Genomic DNA, 20,545 nt, shown 5'->3' with positions numbered 1-20,545 from the left:
AATCGTTGGGAATTATTTCCTGACAAGCCTTAATACAAACCTGCCTTAAAGGAGATTATATTCTCCATGAAAAAGTTAAATTTACTTTGAAAAGTACAGGATGGGCACAATTTTCATTTCCAGCTCTTCTCGAGTGTTAAGCATTATTATCATTAAAAACATTTAAGTGAAAAGAAAAAAAAAGAAGAAAAAATATTCAAGTGAGAGATTGCACTTTCCATTTGATATTTCATTATTAATCCATTTGCCTCTTGACATAATACTAAAATTAATGTCAGCTGTAGAAGGTAATTCTCTGACAGGAAAATGTTTTAAAAAATTGCTCTTCAAAAGCAATTTGAAATGCTAGATTATAGAGAACTTTCATGAAGCCATACTGATATGGGATCCCTACATTCTGATAGAAATTGGTAGCTAATTTCTATCACCATGATTGTTATTCAATCCAGATTTTGTACCTTACCATTTCTTGAGTCAAGGTCTTCCTACAGAAATGCAATAAATGTGTTTTAACTTATCCATCAATGCATGGGTACATGATCATGTGACAGAAACACAAGTCATGCCTTCAATCATGTACACACATGTACATGCATGTAGAAGCATGTACACACATGCAACCTGTCAGTTATCCCTTTGCCTATTACTCTATTTTCAGTTTTGTCTTTTGATGCCCAGGAAAATAAAGACATTTTTGATAAGATTTTAGAAATACAGAGTATCTACTGAATGGGCAGTATAAAACCTTTTCCCAAAGTACTCAGAGCAGCAGTGATATGCTTTGCAATGAGATAGGAAATTATTCACAATGGGGATCTCATTTTTTTTTTAATGTAACATTAAAAAAAAAAAAATAGAGAAAAAAGAAAATTATTCACAAGTGACCAGCAACAAAGCCTGCTTTTCCTTCTCCCCAAACACTAGTCCCAATATCCAGTGATAAGGATACAAATGACCAACAGGTCCATCTCTAGGAGAGGAAATAAAAGTTGATCATGTTGGGAAGCAAAAATTCTAATCATGAGTAGTGTAATAATATCTGAGCCTCAATATGTGGAAATTTTTATTAGAGTAAATTATTGTGAAGAGAGGCAAAACAAATTTGATATGTACACATATCATATGAGACCATAGTTATAGAACTGAGTCCAGACTGATTCTAAGCTCTGCAAAGAAGTAACTGCAAATATTATTCACTCCCACTATAATTCATTCACTCCATTCTCAAAATTTTGTCCTCCTCCACAGAGTTAATATCTTAATGCACAAATCCCTGGTAAGTTAATAAGAGAAAGACAAACACTCCCACAACAAATAGGAAAGGGTGTGAACAAGCCATTCATTAAAGAAGGTAAGTAGGCCAATAAATAAGCCTCCAAAAATAAGGTCCAATCTTTCTAGCAATGAAAGACATGCAAATTAGTTTAGCAACAAAATAGCTATCAAATTATTAAAGATGCATCTTTTCAGTAATGATAGCCAACAGCATAGCAGGTTTGGTGAAATGGATACTTATTTACACAGCTGAGGAAAATATAGAAAGGTACAATGTTTGTGGAAGTCAATTTGACAGTGTTTATGAAAAACCTTATGGTTTTCTTAATGCTGAACCCAGAAAATATACCCTAAAAAGCTAATTCTGGTCAAGCACAAAGACTTAAGACTGTAAGGATGGGCACTGATTTCATTAAAATAGCTAAAAATTGAAAACAATCTACACAGCTGACTCTCTGTAGAATAAGGGGTAACTACCCTTTACATTGGAATGAAATTCAGCTCCTAAAGGGCCTAAGAAAAGCTCACTTAGTAACTCAGAAAAGCATTTATGACTAAGAAATTGGGTTTTATTCTCGATTTTCATAACTTCTAGTCCTTCATAAACCTTAACACCCTTTTTAAATTAGAGAAGTTGTGAGTTTACAAAACAACAGTGCATAAAATAGACAACGCCCTTTTCTTACACATCATTTAATGTCTTTCTTCCCATACCAGCAGATGCCCCATAAGGAAGGGATTTGTGGCAGTTTTCACTTGTGCCAGGAACAAAGCACATAGGTATTATATATATAAAGGGGGGATAATCATGAAAAAATATACATCAAAATGATGACATTGAAGTGATAGAATTGCAGGTGATTTTAATTCTGTATTTGAATTTTCTACAATCAAAGGTGCATGATTTTTGTGATATAAAATTCCATTTAATTCTTCTTGCTGAAAAGCACAGTGTGCATGTGCGTGGGATGGTATAAATGTCGGGCAGGGCTGGAGGAGGAAGAGAAGGACCATGGATATGTCACATAATGGCTCTAAGAAAAAGAACTAGGCCATGGGAGCACATCATCACATGCTCACACCTATCGAAAACCTACCAAAATTTTCATAGATGCTAAAGAGAGAACACTCTCATTCATCATACAGAAACTAAATACTATGCAGTTACTTCAGACAGATATTAACAACCATTTATGTTTTTAATTAAGAGGAGGAATTTTTAAATTCCTTGATTATCTTGATTTCTTTTTAAATAAAAGAATAACCCTAGTCATATTCCAAAGCTTCCTTTAAGTTATATATTTTGATTTATCCCATATGTGAGGTAAACATTTATGCATGTTATTTGTGCTGATAACTTACGGTAAATGATTCTTATTAGCAAAGTTAAAATGTCACAGCTGGCTTTATAATGCTCTTTTCTAATTCAAACAGGAGATGCCAAATACATGAAATTAAAGAATTTTTAACAATTTTGTATAAGAAAACTCCCAAGAAAAAATGTCTTATACAATTACTGATCTTTAATGTTAACAAAGAAAAATCCTTATCCAATCAAAAAAACATCAGACAAGCCCAAATTGAGGGACATTCTTTAAAAAAAAAAATTGGCCTGTATTCTTCAAAAAAGTCAAGGTCATGAAAAACAAAGAAATATCCCAAATTAAAGGAGACTAAAGAGATATGACAACTAAATGTAAAATGTCAGATTGGAGCTTGGCCAGAATTCTGTTCTATTCTCTTCTGACTTACTTGTTTATGCAATAAAGGAGAATAATTGGGACAACTGAAGGTCTAACAGTTAATAATAATTTCCTAATTTTGATAACTATAGTGTGTTTACATAAGAAAAAGTCCTTGTGAGGAAGGCTAGTTTAGGAGATAAAAGACAAATCCCCAGAAAACCACGGCTGTGAAACACGTGGCTGTGGGAACCCTTCAAGATGGCTGCTGGAAGAACCTAGGAAGAATTTCCCATTTGGAACAGGATTTTTTCCAGCATCAAGGAAAAGCCCCAGATATTCTCAAAGGGCCTTGCCCTTGGGCTCCCCAGGGGAACTGACGGGTGGGGTAACCAATCAAAACAGCAAACACCTGCGACTCCTTCCCTGAAGGAGTGGAGTAATTAACAAGGGGTGGAGTAATTAATGTGTAAAAAGCCAGAGCAGAGACTAAATCAACCCTTTTTCATCTGTAACGGGACTTGTAGCCTGTAAATCAGCCCTTTTTTTTTTTTACCCCTTTTTACACCTTTTCCTCTCTTTGCCTGGACCAACCTGCAAGTATATCTGGGACCCATAATCTATTATTTTCTCCCATTTCTTTTCTCTCATTTTCTTAAACTCCGGCTTAACTAAACTGGCAGGTACTTAAAGTTCTCTTTTTGTATCATAGCCAAGAACCTAGAAAAAATCCGGTAACACTTATTCTTAGGATATGTATAGAGGAGCATTTAAGGAAAAAAGGATATTATATCTATAATTAATTTTAAATTCAGGAAGGAAATTGTATAGAGAGAGAATGAAAGAAAGAGGAGAGGGGAAGAGTAGATAAGAAAAGGAGAAGAAGGAAATATAGTAAAATATTAACAATTAAGGAATCTGCATGAATGGTATCCTGGGGTCTAATTCTTGAAACTTTTCTGAAAATCTGATATGTCAGAATAAAAATTACAAATAATAATTAACCAGATTAGTCTTGCTATAACTAAAAGTCTTTATTTTTAAAATAGACATTACTACAAAATATTTTAACTTTTCTTACAAAATAAGAGAATTGCAAATAAATTCCTTAAAAACTGGTACAGAGATTCATTATATATTATCATTACTGGTTTTGTTAGATCACAAAAATATCACTCTATGCCAATTTTGGAATAAGACTTTTAAAATAAGTTTGAATGAAAAATTAAAGCACTAGAAGTAGCATTTTATATAAAAATCTTGGTGACAATAGCATCATTTGATGCTCAAAACCAAACTGTTGAGATCACCATACAATTAGTGTATATTAGCATAAATCTTCAGCAAAAACTCAAAATAGCAAGTTGTAAACAGATCCATGTGTGTTTTCTATAGTATTCAAATGAATTTAGCATTATGAGCCTAAAGAAGTATTTGATGATAAGTTCATCCCAGAGAAAGTGTATGGAGTTTTGGATGAAGAGGTAATGTTTCATATTTACTTCCCCATTATTTCCACTTTCCCTAATTGCTTTGCCTGCCTCAACTGTTTCCTTAACTTACAGTGGGCCAATCTGGTAGCCAGCATTAGAGCTACTATAATCATTAGTCAAATGAACCTATTAATGACCACGCTTATGCCTAGTTCATTAAATTTTTCAATGGAGACTAATCCTTTCTAAAACTAGCCTGTCTAGAAGCTCCATGATCTTCAGGGAAGTTGCCCAAATAATTTCCAAAGTATCCCTGCAGTTTCTTTAGGGAGAGTCCTCTAATTCTGCATTCTTGAAATTAAAATATGTATTTTATCTTATAGCTGAGTTCTAGTTTCATCTCTAAACTCTAGACACTACTCTTCTCTAAGACTCTATTCTTACCCAATAGCTCTCGATTTGTCTAACATACAATTCTTTTCTTGTATGGATCCCACACAGGTGTTCTTAGGAGGTTTCCTAAGCAAGTTTGCATCCATCCTATTTTTTTTTTAAGATTTATTTATTTATTTACTCCCCGCCTTGCGACTTGTTCCATTCTTTGCCATCTCTTCTCTGTGTCCATTCGCTGCACATTTTTTTCTGTATCTGCTCGTCTCCCTTTGCTGGGTCAACTTGCTGCACCAGCTCTCTGCTGTGCAAGGGCCAGCTTGCCTTCACAAGGAGGCCCCAGGACTTGAACCCAGAGCTTTCCATATGGTAGGCGGGAGCCTAACTAATTGAGCCAGAGCTGCTTCCCAGCATCCATCCTATTTGAGCCCAAGAAAGAAACTGTACCTTTGGTAAGTCACAGCCCGACAGGCCAGAAGATAAAATCACTACCTTACATATTCTCTAGTCAAACCACAACATCCACAGTGACAGGCCCCCGCCACACGAATAAAGGTTAAAGGCAATGGAGTGGGTCTAGGATACAAAGCAGGTGCCCTGAAGCCTTCCCTAAAGGATTTAGCTTTTTGCTCTGATTTTGAATGGGTAATCTAAGACCTGAATTTCTAATGCCCCCACTCTTACAAATTTGTTCAATATCTGGAAGATGCACAGGAGGAAAATTCCCTTTCAAACACAGAAAAGGCCTCTTTACCACTGGCCCTACTCATCTCCCTAAATGACCTGCTGAATTCCTCAGGCTCAGTTGCTGGTCATGGTAATACTCAATGAAGGAACAAACTGAGTTTCTAATTTGGGCAAGGCTGGAATTATGAGCTTTAGAATATAACTGTTCTTCAAGTACTTAAGTCACACAAAAGTTTAAAGAATAATAGAGACCCTAAATGATAAGACATTTTCCTTCAACAAATACATTCAAACAATAGACAAATCTACCAAAGAATCAGAGAAGGGACAAAACACTTTCTATTTTGGGACAGACTCATCATCTTGACTAATAAAATGCATTCTAAGCACTCCTTTGTTTTCGTTTAAGCAAAATTCAATCGTATTTTATCAATATCAAATGTGAAATTCATACTGTATTACCTTAGACTCAAAATACTTGTATGTGTTTAATCCTCTAGAATTTTTTTTCAATTCCACATACCAAACTACACAACAACCAATATAGAGGTTAATAGAAATCTTCCCTGCAGATTCTTGAGTCATACAAACAGTTTATTCCTGGGAAGTGGACTTGGCCCAGTGGTTAGGGCGTCCGTCTACCACATGGGAGGTCCGCGGTTCAAACCCCCGGCCTCCTTGGCCTGTGTGGAACTGGTTCATGCGCAGCGCTGATGCACGCAAGGAGAGCTGACACAGCAAGATGACGCAACAAAAAGAAACACAGATTCTCGTGCTGCTGACAACAACAGAAGTGGACAAAGAAGAACACGCAGCAAATAGACACAGAAAACAGACAACTGGGGCGGGGGGGCATGGGGGGACATGGGGGGGAGAGAAATAAAATAAATAAATCTTAAAAACAACAACAACAACAAAAAAAAAAAAACAGTTTATTCCTGGCTCTTTCACTTAAGTAAGAGCTGTGTAAGATTTGGGAGAAATGACTTAAATGTTCTAAACTTTGTTGTTGTTTTTATCCCTCTCCTTGTAATAAGATAATATTACCAGATAAGTCCTAGTAATTGTGATGATTCAATGAGATGAGTCACATAACAGATTGACAAATGTTAATCACTGATAGTAGTTCAATGGGATAAGCAATGTTAAATTTTCAAAGTGAAAGGAACAATTTTCTACCTTCTGTGGGTCTGTGCAAACCACGTGTAGTCAATGATAACAATGGCACTTCTCTGAGGGAAAAAGGAAACATAATGCTACCTGGAAGTACCTCTCCTGTAATTTTAAGTGCATACACCATGGTTTGCTTCAAAACCTACTCTGAGAAAACACCAAATCAAAATTGTACATTGGACTCTGATTTGCGCTGAAATCCCTGCTGCATTTTTTAAAAAATTTCTAAGCATTGAGAAAGAAAGGATAACCTAGGATTTCACAGACCTAGAACTTGAAACAAGAGAAAAGCACTAAGAAAGACTAGTAATTAAAAACAGAAAAAGTCTGCCGTAAAGTTTTCCTTGAGGTCTGCTGTGTGCCTGGGACGGGAGATACTTTAAAAGCCTGAAACAGAGCTTTGCCATTGAAATGTACAAAGAGAGGCAGAGACCTTGAAATAATTCACCAAAGTTATCACTTCTAACATCAAATCTTTAACGACCAAAAATGTTATCATATAGCAAGAGGACAAACAGAGTCATAGATGGCATAAAAGGACATATGAAAAAACAAGAAGCCAAAATGGAAACCAATTTTAAAAGAAAACTATGCTTTTAACTTAGTTTTAAACTAATATCAGAAAAAATTTTCAATTTATAATCACAAATCAGACACACAACACATGCATATTACTTCTTTTGTTATGATGACTAACTTTGAACTTTCAAAGGCATACTACTGTGTACAGAGAAGGCTGGGGGAGGGGGGTAGGACAGTACAAGGGTGGACCTGGCATTTTTTAATAGAACATCAGATATAAAGCCAATGCTGCTACTTTACATTGGTGATTGATAAGTTGAAGGCTAGCCATAATTTCCTCAAAAGGACTGACCGAATATTTTGAAAGAGTATGCCTATCTTTTCTGCTTATGTCCTCTTTTTCCATCTCAGAAATACTTGGGCATTCAGAGATGTAATTTGTGTGTAAAGTCATCTATTTTCCAAAAAATTTTATGATACTAAGAGTCCAAACCAAAATGGAAATGATTCTTCATCCAGGGATCAGACTGCAAATATTTCCCCCATTTTAGCATGCTTCTTGTCATTATTTCACAGTACGGTTATTGATATACAAAACTGCAGTATTTATATAAACAATATATTCTATTCTCATGATATTTTGAATGAGTAATGCTTAGATAAGCATTCACTATCCAAAGTGAACAGAAAAAGTTTCTATATTTCCTCTTAGGCTTTTTAGTATTTAAGGTTTAAATTCATCATCAACTTTTTGTGTACATGTGAAAGAGGAAAAGGGATCAAGCTAACTTTACATAACTTAACATATTGAAAGTGAATGTCAATTATTCTAAACACTAAAAAAGCCATCCATTACCACTAATTTTAAATTCTACCTTTAATGCACAGAGATATACACCGTCAATTTCATAATCTCTAATCTGTTTAAATGACCTATCTGTCTATTTTCATAACAATACTTTCCTGTTTTAATTACTGTAATTTTACAGTATACTTTGCCATCATTTTCATCTTTTAAAATATTATAACTGGCTCTTGTGTATTTGTTCTTTAGAATCTGTTAGTCTAATTTCCTCTCACCTCTTAACCTACTTTATCCCTCCTCTCCCACACACACAATACCACTGTGATTTTTAATTAGATAGCAGCAGCATATTTATTTTATAACAAAAAACTAGGGCTATTTTCTACAATTTAAACTTATTAACATAATATTGTCATGGTTATCTACTGATATCCCTCTGAGGGCTGGCCGGTCATCCAATTTTGTAATTATGGAGCATTTGAAAATAACATGCCTTTTTGTTGACTTGTTTATTAGATGCAAAGTTGTATGCTTAAAACTGTGTGGAGAAAATCAAACCTGTCAAGTTATTCAGATCCTTTATATTCTTACTTGTTTTTGTCTACTTAAGACAGCAATTTTGGGAAATATATACATTACCGTCAACTACTGTGGATATGGTTTTGCTAAATTTTCTTTCTACTTAGCCTAGAAATTATGTTTTTTTATGCTATGCTGTTTGATGTATAAAAGACCCTGAATATTATTACTATATCTAACAGATTAGATTCTGGGTCAATATAAAATAACCTCTTTTTTCCCCCCTATCTAGCACATCCACACTAAAATGAAACTTATACAGATACTGAACTGGCCATTCTTACTTTTATTAATAGTGATACCTGCTAGAATTCAACTTATTCCTTTATTTCCAGTTTGTATTTGGATTTTTCTTCTAAACAGAACTCAGTTATTTTCGCTTTTTAAAAATCTGATATGGGAGTCCTCTACTTTAAGAGAAATTACCTCCATTACAGTTATTATGACAACTGATATGTTTTGACTACTTATGGACATATTTTTCCTGTCTATAATACATTTTTATTGTACCTTTTGAGCCTATCTGATTTTCCCATGCCTAGATCAAGTTTTCGTTATTTTCCTTCAGTATTTAGTCATCTTATAAGATAACATTTCACAAATAATGAAGTCCTTCACACATATCTGTCGAACTATTAAACCCACAAATTTTAGGTCCTTCTTATTATGTGGGTGAATAGGAAAATGATCACTCTCTCTTTTACGACTGTCTGACCAAAAATAATCACAAAATAGTCTCCATTTGTGGTAGTAGCAATAAGACACTTTAAAATAAGACCACTTTGGAAATTAGTAAGTCTTTGTATTACCGATTATGAGCCAGGAAAAGAAAGGGAATACAAGTAATATTACTTAATATTTATTTAGCAAGGAGTTGTTCCATTTATCTTTCCAACATCTGCATCCTGCAAAAGATGAAGCTCTTACCGTTTCTTTTGGAATCTGCATCTGGCTTGGCTCTGCATTCTAGAAGAATTGAAGAAAAACATAAATACAGACTGACCAAAGCCATCTTCAAAACACAGGGACACAAAGCTTCATTTTAAAAGAAATTTTGTTGGTTCTCAAAATCCACAAAATATGCAAAGAGTGATTATATTATGGCCAATATATCCCAAACTTTCACTAAAGAGGTTATGTTGATTTTGGGTATACGCATGTGTGCTTTAAGAACTCTGTCCAGATGGGAATTTTCACTTGCTCATTCACAGCCCATTATGAATCTACTACTTTGGAGGAAAACAAATCTCACCAAACTGCTTTTCCTATTCAAGTCACTGCTTCTAATTTTGCTTTTTAAATCTCCCACCTAAATCTGTTACAAGGTATATGATAATTTGATAGTGAAACCAGATAGTAACAGTCTGAACCACAGTCTGAACCACGAGCAGTATCATTTATAAGTTACACAGGAATAAAAGTGATTTTTTTTCATATAATGTAAAGTGGTTTAATTACTTTGATACTTAAAAGGTTGATTTTAAGTACATATCAAAAAACGCATTTAGTTTACACAAAGAATTTAAACACAAACACCCCAAACAGAGAAAAAAGTTTTGTTGCTTAGATCCAAGGATAATTTTCATACCGCCTAAAACTAAAGTTTTCAGGTTTTTACCCTTTTAAATCTTGAAAAGCAGCTGCAACGCGAACAGTTGACTGAAAGCCTACTGGCTTGTTCCTTAATGAAAACTCACAAGCAATAAATTAAGTAACAACACGGGAAAAAAAAGGCAGTGGCAGAAGGGAAAAACAGAAGCCTGGAAGATAAAAATTGGACTAGAAGAGCCGGAATAACCTTATAGCTGGCTCTATGTTGGCACTAAGCTCTGGGAAAGGCTGCTCAAGAGCAGTGTTTACCTTTGGCAGTCCAATAATGCTAACCATTATCCAGGCTCAGAGAAAGTGAGAAAGAGTGAAAGCTTCATCAAATCCTATCTAAAGCTTCATTTTTGTTTAAAAGGTGCTCATTTACAATTTAATAAAGACATCTCCAGATTTAGAATCAGGTGGCATTTTAAACACAAAATTAGATAACAGTGGGGGAGGGATGAAAAACAATTTAAATTGAGAAATAATGCACTAAACATTTTTTAATATAAATAAAGAAGTTTGTATAGCTTACTCAAAACCCTACTTAGAGCAAAGATTCACTCTTTACTCTACCAAAATCTGAAATTTCCAAAGAATGGCAGTAAGTTTTAGGTCTGTGTGTGATCAAGTGATAAGTTATCTCTATGAGTAAACTTATCCGGTTTTGAAGACAGGGAAAATTTTACCAACCATGACACAGTCATACTCGAAGGGACAGCCTAAGAGAATTAGACTATGTAACAATTGTGGAAACTGCGCTGCTAAACTCTTGCAGCTATAGTTTATAAGGATTAATTGTTTAGATAAAAGCCAAAGCTAGCTGAAGGAGATGTTAAACAGTCTAACACCACCAACCAAAACCTGTTTTGAACTATTTAAAATACCACACACACTTTCTCACTGCATCGAAGATAAAGGTGGCTCCTCCAATCCTGTCATTTTTACATATAATTAAACTTAGCACATTTTGCAGAAAAACACTCAGAACTAAGTAGCTTTAATATACATATTTCCTTCATGTAAAGGCCCATCTAATAGTTAGATACATCTATGCATGCATAAAAAGTGAAATACAGAGTTTGCAAAATGTCTTTTCATTTCATTTATGTCATTCCAAATAATGTTATCTATATTGGCAATTAATAGCCCTAGAGCTTATTGCCACTTAGGTCTTTTTATTCTCAATAATAATTATCTTTTTTTAAAAGTACTTCTTTACATACATTGGCAAACAAACATCTTTATTTGGCTTAGCTACCGGTACCGTGAAAAATGTGTCATATGTATCGGAGAAAATGGCAAGCTTTCAACGGCAGCCTTTGGAGTGACAATTATGACATAATCGACCTCTCTCTATTCAATCAGTCCATCTGAAAGCTTTTCAGTGATAAACCCTTGCTGTCCTAGAAAATATCCCCACAGTTTGATTTCTAAATACCCCATGCTCACTATGGTGGAGATTTATTTTCCTAACAGAGTGAGAGAGAAAAGAATGCTTGTATTAAGGTTGGAAGAAATATAAAATATAAAAACGCCTTGGAAAATGTCTCAAGAAACATTTACCATCAGGTAGCTAAACAGGACCCCTGCCTCATGTGCCTCAGAAATCTTTCATCTGCTCTAAATTTACACACCAGTTCCCTCGGGTGGAAGGCGTCTTCCTGGCGAAAGATCAGTAGGTTCACAGTCCCTTCCATCTTGGTGCTTCTCAGCAGGGAAACAACTTCCTCTTGGGATTTGCCTGCTAAATCAACGCCATTTACCTAAAACAAATAGAAAGTTTTCAGCTGCACTCCTGTGCAAACAGATGACAGAGGAAAAGAAACACATCCCGGGCCTGACCACGTCTGCTGAGACCATAACTTATTTCATGGTAAATCTGGCAATGATCTGAAAATCACTAGGCTTTTGTGGTTGCTAGAGAAACTCAGAGCAGATATCTAGAAGTAAGATAGTAGTGAATATTTTAGTATTCATCAATAAAACAAAAGCTCCGACCACGATGGCACTAACAAGTAATAAACAAATCTATCCAAAATGTCAAGTTAGAGCAAAACTTATTGGCTTTGAACTGAGATCATACGATGGCCTTGTTTATTATAGGTTTTCTTATATCACAGTTAAAAGGTGTTGATTTTATAGGGGGTAGTAACAACACTCAAAAAATATTTTGGTATAATAACTTTCAATGAAATTTTACTGAAAATTTTAAAGAGAACTTTTTAACCCCAAAGGTAAATATTAAAAAAGAATCACTACAGAAGAATGATAATATTTTTGGAGGGCAGCAATTTATTTTTCAAAGTTATAAAAGAATTCTACCAGGAAAAAGAGATTTGAAGCACCCAGTGCCTCGGGAATCTCATCATTTGTATCTCATTAATCATTATCAGAAAGCATTGTATATTTAATGGGAATCAATGTTTCCTTAAAAAGTATGATGTAGTATTTCTTTTTAGAGAGAAAAGTAACATTTTTGTTCAAGGCAATTAAGAGTAATACTTTAAAAATTTTCCTGCAGTTAAAATTGTGTGGGGAGCCACTCTCCTACCACTGGAAAAAAAAAAAAAACCTTTTACATATCAAAATACTTCTATTAAGGAATTGTACGAGAGAGATAAGTAACCACAGGTTCAGAGAAAATAAGAAATTTTTAGACAATATTTTTTAAGTTAGCCATTGGGATCATTTATTAATTTAAGATTTCAAATAAGATTTCAAAATTCAGGAAAACTACCAATAGATTGGCTGAATATTGTAGATATGACTCTAGATACAAGAAAGTTTTGAAACATGCAAAAATGAAGTCTCAGTTTTAAGAGAAAGATGACAGATATAGAAAACAAAGTCTAATTCTGAAGAAGTACAGGTTGCGGGCCCTTCCCGTTTCTCAAAAGAAAAAGGCTTTGTGATATGTCTAAAGGAAAGCAATTTTGTGATAAGAGAGAATGAGGCTCAAAATTAAAATGATTACATCTTGAAAGCAAGTAGGTCAGGGATAAAAGAACAAGAAATTTATTTTGGGGGGACTAGAGGCAAATAGGGCTGGATTCAAGTCCCTGCTTAGATTCTTGGTGAAGAAAACAAGCTAAAACATAATACCAAATAAAAGGACTAATACTATATAAGCAGTTATGGTCCTTTCTGAAAGAAACACTCTAAATATAATTTGTATTCAAACCCTTCCTTTTGTTTAATCTCTATCATATCCCTTTTTAAAAAGGGTGTCATGCACCAAGACAAACAGGAAGGGAAGCAGACTTCAAGGATCTAGGCTCAAAATGTTGATAAGAAGCTATTCCTTTACTTCATTTATTTTATGAAATCTTGAGGAGACTTCAGTCCATAGAGTTCAAAACTACTTACAAAACTACAAACAAAAGAAAAATATGTATTTTACACTGGTATTTGAGTTCTCATCAACTGCTGATGAGATTATAGACAATATTCTGAGGAACACACTAAGCAGGGAAGGAGGACTAAAGAAGTATACTTTTTCTTAATCTCTTCTTTCTGTATGCAAAAACATTCACCCAAACAGAAATTGGGTATGTTTACGCAAATAAAAGATACACTCAGAGCAATGCACAGAAACTCATGAGTTACCAAAAGGAAATTTTGAAAAACAATTTCTTTGTTCTTTTTCTGACTTTTGACTCTACATCTCAGCTCATTCTCAAGGCCATTTCATAATTTCCTTTTTTCTCTCAAGATACACATTTGTCATTTACTTCATTTGTGCCTATTCTCATTACAAAGTCGATAATAATTTTATATTGCCAGACATAAATTTAAAGTCATCTAGAAGTAAAACATAATAGACATTGTACTTATTTAACGACAAAATGTTATCTGAAAAACAAAATGCTCTAACAAAAAATGAATGAGTAAAGTAAATGGAAAGATTATTCCCTATCAAAGTACAAGGAAAAACTATAAAACTAAAACATTGAAACAATGTTCAGTGATGCCTACTTTGGTTGAAATATATAATTTATTTCATAATTTATAAAAATATGAAAAGGTGATTCCTAAAAATGGAACTTTTCAACGATCATGGAACTTCTTACTTAGAGAAATTACTCACCTCAATGAGTCTATCTCCAGCCTTAAGCCTGCCATCCTGAATGGCAGCCCCTCTTGGGAGAATGTTTTTCACATAAATTGGAGCTGAACCACCTATTGTTACATCTCGGGAAGTGATGCTAAATCCCAAACCTTCTGTACCTGAATACGCAACAGAAACATCATATAAATAAAAGAAGACAACTTGAATTTTACCGGTGTACCATATTTAGAAGATTTGATTTTATCTCTTTACTTCAACTTGAAATCATTCGTTAACTCTCACAATGGCCTTCATTTCTTGCAGTATTTCAAAAGATTATAACAGATTTTTGAAAATACGCTAAATTATGAAAGTCACAAATGATTTAGCTATCAAAATCATTAATCCCAATCATCTCAAAGAGATGAAAGTTAATATGCAAATATGCCGATTATAAGTTTTGAGACAGTCTTTAGATAGAAGAATGAACCTGATTTCTCCACATGAGGAAAACAACTTCTGTTAAGACCCTTCCTCAAAATACAAGTTTTATTCTGCAATAATGGTATCCAGATTTGTAGGGTAGGAGGTGGAAGGAAGGAGAGACAAGAAAAAAAACAGTGAAAAGAGAAACTCTTCTAGACAAAAATAATGAAAACATCCTAAACTATAATAATGCATAGCAATTTACTGATCTGGACTGATTTGTATAATCTTTGCCTACTTCTCTCTTAATTCTGTGGGAAAAAATAAGCAAATTTCTTGGTGTAAGTATCTATCTCAATTTATGCCCACTATGCTGAGGATCATTATATTATGTTTAAAGGCACTGAAATTAATAAGGAATTTATAAATTACTCTGCTGATTTTTATAATTTAAATGCTAGTTTCTCTGGGAGCCTTCTTGACAGGCTGTCTTATAACCTCAACACAGCGTAGAAAGAAGGGTTATATGTCACTAGAACCAACAAGCAATAGGCCAAAATGTGCCAAGATAAAATGTGGAGATAATGACAAATTCCTCATGAGTCACAGAATTTTTATAACACCTCTAATAAAGATTAATTTCAATCCAAGGTTTTAAAAAAGTTACTTCTTAAGATACCACTTTCCTTTTCAGTTAAAATGATACTTAGAGTGAATCCTGCCTCATTCAAGGATAAAGAGAGCTGTAAAAGTAAAAAATCTAGAGAATAGCACATTAATTTGATGCTGTACCACAGTATAAAACTATAAACAAAGTATAAGTCTATAAGTAAACAAACAAATATGGGCAAATATAAGTCAAAATGTTGAATTAAAGATGAAGTATAAAGCAGAAATGAAAAAAAACACTCAATAATTATATCTGAAACTAAATCTACTATAAATATCGTCATTCATTTACTTCATCTGAAGTGACATTAATATGTCTGAACTGTTAATTTTTCCAGTCTTCTAAACTGAAGAATGGCATACTGTCTATATGAAATTTTCCTAATTATTCTGCTGGGACTTTTCCATATGTCTCTGTGCTTTCATGGAACTCTAATGATTTGCAATAACATTTATTAAGAAAGAATTCAAAATTAATCTCCTCTTGCAATATTAATTTGTATGAACTACAAAGACTGTTATATGAACTTCAATGCTATTAAAATATCAGCAATAACCCCTAAATCTGTAAGCTAAAAGTTCAGACAATGACCTTTAAAAGAAAGATAAATAGATATCAATTTTCATTTAGCAAAGCCAACAAAACATTTTGCACTGACTGAAACAGATTACTGACCTTCTCCTCTGACTTTATTAAAAAGCTAATTTCACTACAAAAGAGCAGGGTATTTGAGAATGGGAAAATGGCAATAAATATTAAGAAATCATAATTATGGAAGCAAGCACATAGAGGCGATTTTTTTTGTCATGTTATATGACATAATTCAAAATTATGACAAAGAATCATTATAATGAAAGCTTTCCCTTTTTAGCACTTGGAATTATCTTCTGTTTTTAAAGAAGTGCTATTGCTCAAAGCACATCAGTTCACTTTAGGCTGAATTTAAACTTGAACACATAGACACCACGTATGTGGGAGGTAGGTGCTCAACCACTGAGCTACACCTGCTCCCCCCATGTTTTTAATACTGTACTTCACTAAATATTCCAATGACAGTAATTAATAAAATGTTCTGCTAGTTTTATAAAAATCACTATTATTAAAATGTGTATTTTGTACTAAGCAAAGGAATCATTAATCTTCTGCCCTCAAATTTAGAGTAAACATAATTTATTTTTCAATATAGACTATTTTAAGTATTAACTACTTTAAGTATTGGCAGCATGTACATCCAGATTGCTCCTTTTGTCATACATTTTCACAGTTATTAAATTAAGATCAAGATAGTTATATGGGGCTCTATATCATTGAGATTACCCAAGATCAGAAAAATGTTTAAAAGAAAACCAGTGGTTTTAATTTCCTTATATTGATTGAACACATCCTTTCTAAGTTAGATAGTATAAACTATAATCTTTTTTTAAATGCTATAAAACACTTTCTATAAAAGGAATTCACAAGAATGATTCTTTTAAAGGCAAATAAAATTTCACTCCATTAAAAAAAGTTCCTATCATGTCATAATTTGTTAAATATAATAATTGTATAAAAAACCTGTAATTAAGTAAATGAATATAGCTGTATCTGTATAAAAGGACAAAGATATATATAAACCAATATTTAACAATGGTCACGTCAAATATTTCACCTTCCTTGATAATACCAAGCATAATTTTAGTTTTCATACAACTGTAGTCATAGTTGTGGGGTGTTTTTGCTTAAAAATTAGCAGAGAAAAAGGAAGAAATGGAGCCTGATATTTTCCTCATTCAGGAACAGAAAGAACTAAAAGCGAGCTTATGCTACCATGCCTCTGGCTTAAGGGTATCCAAAATGGAGGCAAGCTGTCAACGCCAGCTCAGGTCAAGCAAGTGTTTGGAGTTTAAAATCTAGTAACCAGAAGTAAGGAATTTGTGGTTCACATAAAGTTCAATGAAAGAATGTGATTTAGAAAGGAAATGGCAGCCCCAGAGTTTCCAGCCTTGTAAACTCTACCCTAAATAGAAAGAAGTATGGTCTGAATGTGAGGATAAGGAAAACATTCTAGTAAGGATCCGCAGCCAGCAGCTCTGTGCCTTAAGGAAGTTACCCAACCTCTCCTGGACTCATTTCCTGCCAACCCTGGGAGCTGAGTGAGTTCATAAAAAAAGAAAGATATCATAAAAAGAGAAAACTGTCATTAAAAAGTGCTGGCTACCAAAATAGTCAGCTAAAAATGGAAGATTAAACAGCAAAAGTGTATCTCAGTGCCAAGAAGGGAGCACTGGTTTGGAAAGCAGAAAGTCATCAAGTACAGAGCCTGCTCTGGTTTGGTGGCCCCACTGGAAAGCAGGCTTCCTGCACATAAGGGTTCAAGGTGGGGGGCGGGACTTAAATAAATGCTTACAAATTGATCTGAGGTGCATGTAATTTAGAATTAGCAATCCCCATTACAATTCCCCATGTCACCTTAAAAAAGGGAAGCCACATAGTATTCTGGAAAGTGGGAGACAAGGAGACTGACCTCAGCATTCTATCAGGACCCCTGACCACTTCAAGCACCTCAGTCACCTGCCATCATCAGAACCACAGAGTTGAAATGGGAGACACCCAAAGACCTCTCTGGAGGCTATTTGGATGGCAAGTGGGCCACCCAAAACAGTCAAATCCTTGCTGCATGCTTTGGGTTTGTTGGTGACATTCTGAAAAGTATTTTCCCTCATTAACAAAAATTTTACAGCAGCAGAAGTTGCCACTTTTCTGGCATAAACTTTTTTTTAAGAGTCCTAGCCTCTGAGCTTTTACATCTGAATTTCCATACAGAAAAATGAATTGGAAAAATAGAAAACTACAATTTCGCAATATGTTATAAAGCATACAGCATGTTTTGTGTCAATGTTATATCAAATTTTTATATCGATTTTTTCACATAATAATGGAGTAAACTATGGGGTGTTTGGGGTAAGGTGGGTGCCTTTTAAAATAAGTTCCATAAAACCAAGAGAGGTTATACCTTTCTTGAGCTGGATATTAAGCCTCTTGCCTATTTTTTTGGTATTATAACCACTGATCACAGTCGTATTAAAAACACTTGGTGGTGCTGGAGCCAGCGCGGAGGGCGGTTTTCCAGAGGGGTTCGCTCCATGAGGTAGCCGTGGGTGCGAGTCCGTCTGCTCGGGAGCATTGCTCAGTCTGGGTGCCCTCTGCAGGGGGTGGAGTCCTGCGCTGGGTACTTTCCTGTTCTCCACATACTGGCTGTCAGGGCAGAAGTGGCTTGAAGAGTAGCTGTTCTTCTCGCTTTGGGATAGTTGTTCATACTGCTCTTTATTTGCTGCAGGAACCACATGAAACCAAATGACGGGTGTCCGCATGGCTTGGCGAAACATATGTTGTGCTCTGGGTTTTAGAAAGAGGGGGAAATTAGCACAGATTAAGAATGGCAGACTAGACGATATTATGAGCTTAATTAAGGATACTAATTAAGCAAAAAGAACTGACACTTGGTTGAGATTGAAGAACAAACTACTCAGAATCCCTTTGTCATTCAAGTTAGCATATCGGCAAGCATAAGCTGTTTCTCCAAATGTAAATTTCTCATTCTCTAAATAAAAATGGCAAATAATTTAGTTACAGATAAAATACTGTGCTCTCAACTATAAATCTTAAAAGTTTTAAGCACACTATTGAACAGTTATTATAATTTCTGTATTAAAAGGAACTAAATACCATCTTTTCTCTACCACATTATCCAATATAACTTTTTAAAATTATGTAGTATTTCCTTACAGGAAATATTCCTTACAGGTGAACCATTTGAGTTCTCAAAGAACCAAATCCCCTTGTAAATATACTTCAGAAAAGTATAAAACTATAGAAAGTTACAGAAAATCGTGTAACTATTATCTATCAGCAAAAGGAATTCAAGTTTGTTCATGCAAAAATCTCAAGAACGCAGCCTGTCTGAACAATTCAGCACACCCCAGTGGTGGCCTACGGCCTCAGCACTACCCCAACAACGCAGGCTGGTCCCACACTTGAGTGTTTCTCTGAGTTGTCACAATTCCTCCTCACTCTTTGCCTTGTTTCCTAGGAACTGCTGGCCTTTTTGTTTTTAACTGACTGAGGGTTGCACCACTAAAGAGAAAATCTGAGTGTGTCCCAATAGCACGGTTTGACAGGTCTGCTGGTCTGTGTGTACTGATCAATATTATGGGCACCCAAGTTGAAAATGTGAGTTAAAGTAGAATAGAAACTAGCATGCTGGTCAATTTTCCAAAGAGGTGAAGAAGCAGGAGCAAAACTGTCCAGCCTAAATTGAGCCCGTAATAAGTTAAAAAGAGCGGTATCACTCAGAGGGCATTTTGAAATATAGCCTAATGGTAGTAATTACCTTGAGTTTGATTAAAGTTTTAAAAGGTAGATAATGGCAGAAAATACTCCTCTCCGCTATAAGACAGAGATCCCAGACATGTTGCTCAAAGCATTTCAACTGACTGCACTTAGTCACGCCTAAAGCACGAACAAGCAGCCGCGCCCCAGCTCACACTTACTGTTCAAATCTTCTATTTCGCAGGTCGCCATTATTAATCCTGACAATGCAATCATTCTCATGAAAAAGGTTTTCTTGTTCAGCTTTACCACCTTTCTCCAATCGTTTTACTAATAACCCCAGGGTTCTGGAACATTAAGAATGCAAATGATTACACATGTCATATTTCCATGGTGCACAACGTCCTACTGCTTTTAAGGCCGGTATTGTATTTACAAAGACTTACTTACAAGGAGGGGCATTAAATCACCATTCATACATTTTTAAATAACACCAAGACAAAAATCATGCCAGTCTAAACAATATGTAGAAATGGATCCTTTCAATAAAAATTAAGAAATCATTTTCTGGCTCATTGGAATTACGCTTCTGAAAAACCGAGATACCTCTCTCTATGCATAAAAATGCTTCAAACAGAGCTGGCCTGATGGGTCAATGGATATTGCAGGATGGAGCATGGGATGAGCATGGATTGATGAGTGACTGGCAGTTTTATGTTTTAAGCCAGCTGGCACACTGCTGAGATGGCAAGCCCTCTTTCTGTGAAAGTAAAGGTAACCAGGGAAGGCTGGCCTTAGCGTACTGTGAGTTTGAGAAGGATAACAGGAAAGATCTCAGAAATAGAAGAGATTCTTTGCTCAGCATTTGAAATTCAGGGCTTCTAATATTCTGAGTTTCAAAACATGTTAGGGTCTCTCCAAAGTAAGTAATTTGTTACCAGTACTTCCATTTGT

The 20,545-nt window shown here is 34.8% G+C and overlaps 1 protein-coding gene across 10 annotated transcripts in view; it reads right to left on the bottom strand.

Annotated features, from left to right (window-relative positions):
* Positions 1-20,545, bottom strand: part of PARD3 (par-3 family cell polarity regulator) — a 669,864-nt gene that overhangs the window by 256,671 nt on the left and 392,648 nt on the right. For 5 of the 10 annotated variants that reach the window (XM_058297689.2, XM_071215434.1, XM_058297690.2 and 2 more), the window contains exons 8-12: positions 19,813-19,938; positions 18,276-18,658; positions 14,227-14,366; positions 11,774-11,902; positions 9,474-9,512 (exon numbers count right to left, since the gene is read on the bottom strand). In XM_058297689.2, coding sequence (XP_058153672.1) covers positions 9,474-9,512; positions 11,774-11,902; positions 14,227-14,366; positions 18,276-18,658; positions 19,813-19,938 — 817 coding nt within the window. The remainder of the gene's footprint in view (positions 1-9,473; positions 9,513-11,773; positions 11,903-14,226; positions 14,367-18,275; positions 18,659-19,812; positions 19,939-20,545) is intronic. The other 5 variants (XM_058297691.2, XM_058297694.2, XM_071215435.1 and 2 more) reach the window with 1 other exon arrangement.

This window comes from Dasypus novemcinctus, chromosome 5, assembly GCF_030445035.2.
Source record: "Dasypus novemcinctus isolate mDasNov1 chromosome 5, mDasNov1.1.hap2, whole genome shotgun sequence".
Classification (NCBI taxonomy): Eukaryota; Metazoa; Chordata; class Mammalia; order Cingulata; family Dasypodidae; genus Dasypus; species Dasypus novemcinctus.
This window is presented reverse-complemented; position numbering and strand designations above follow the sequence as displayed.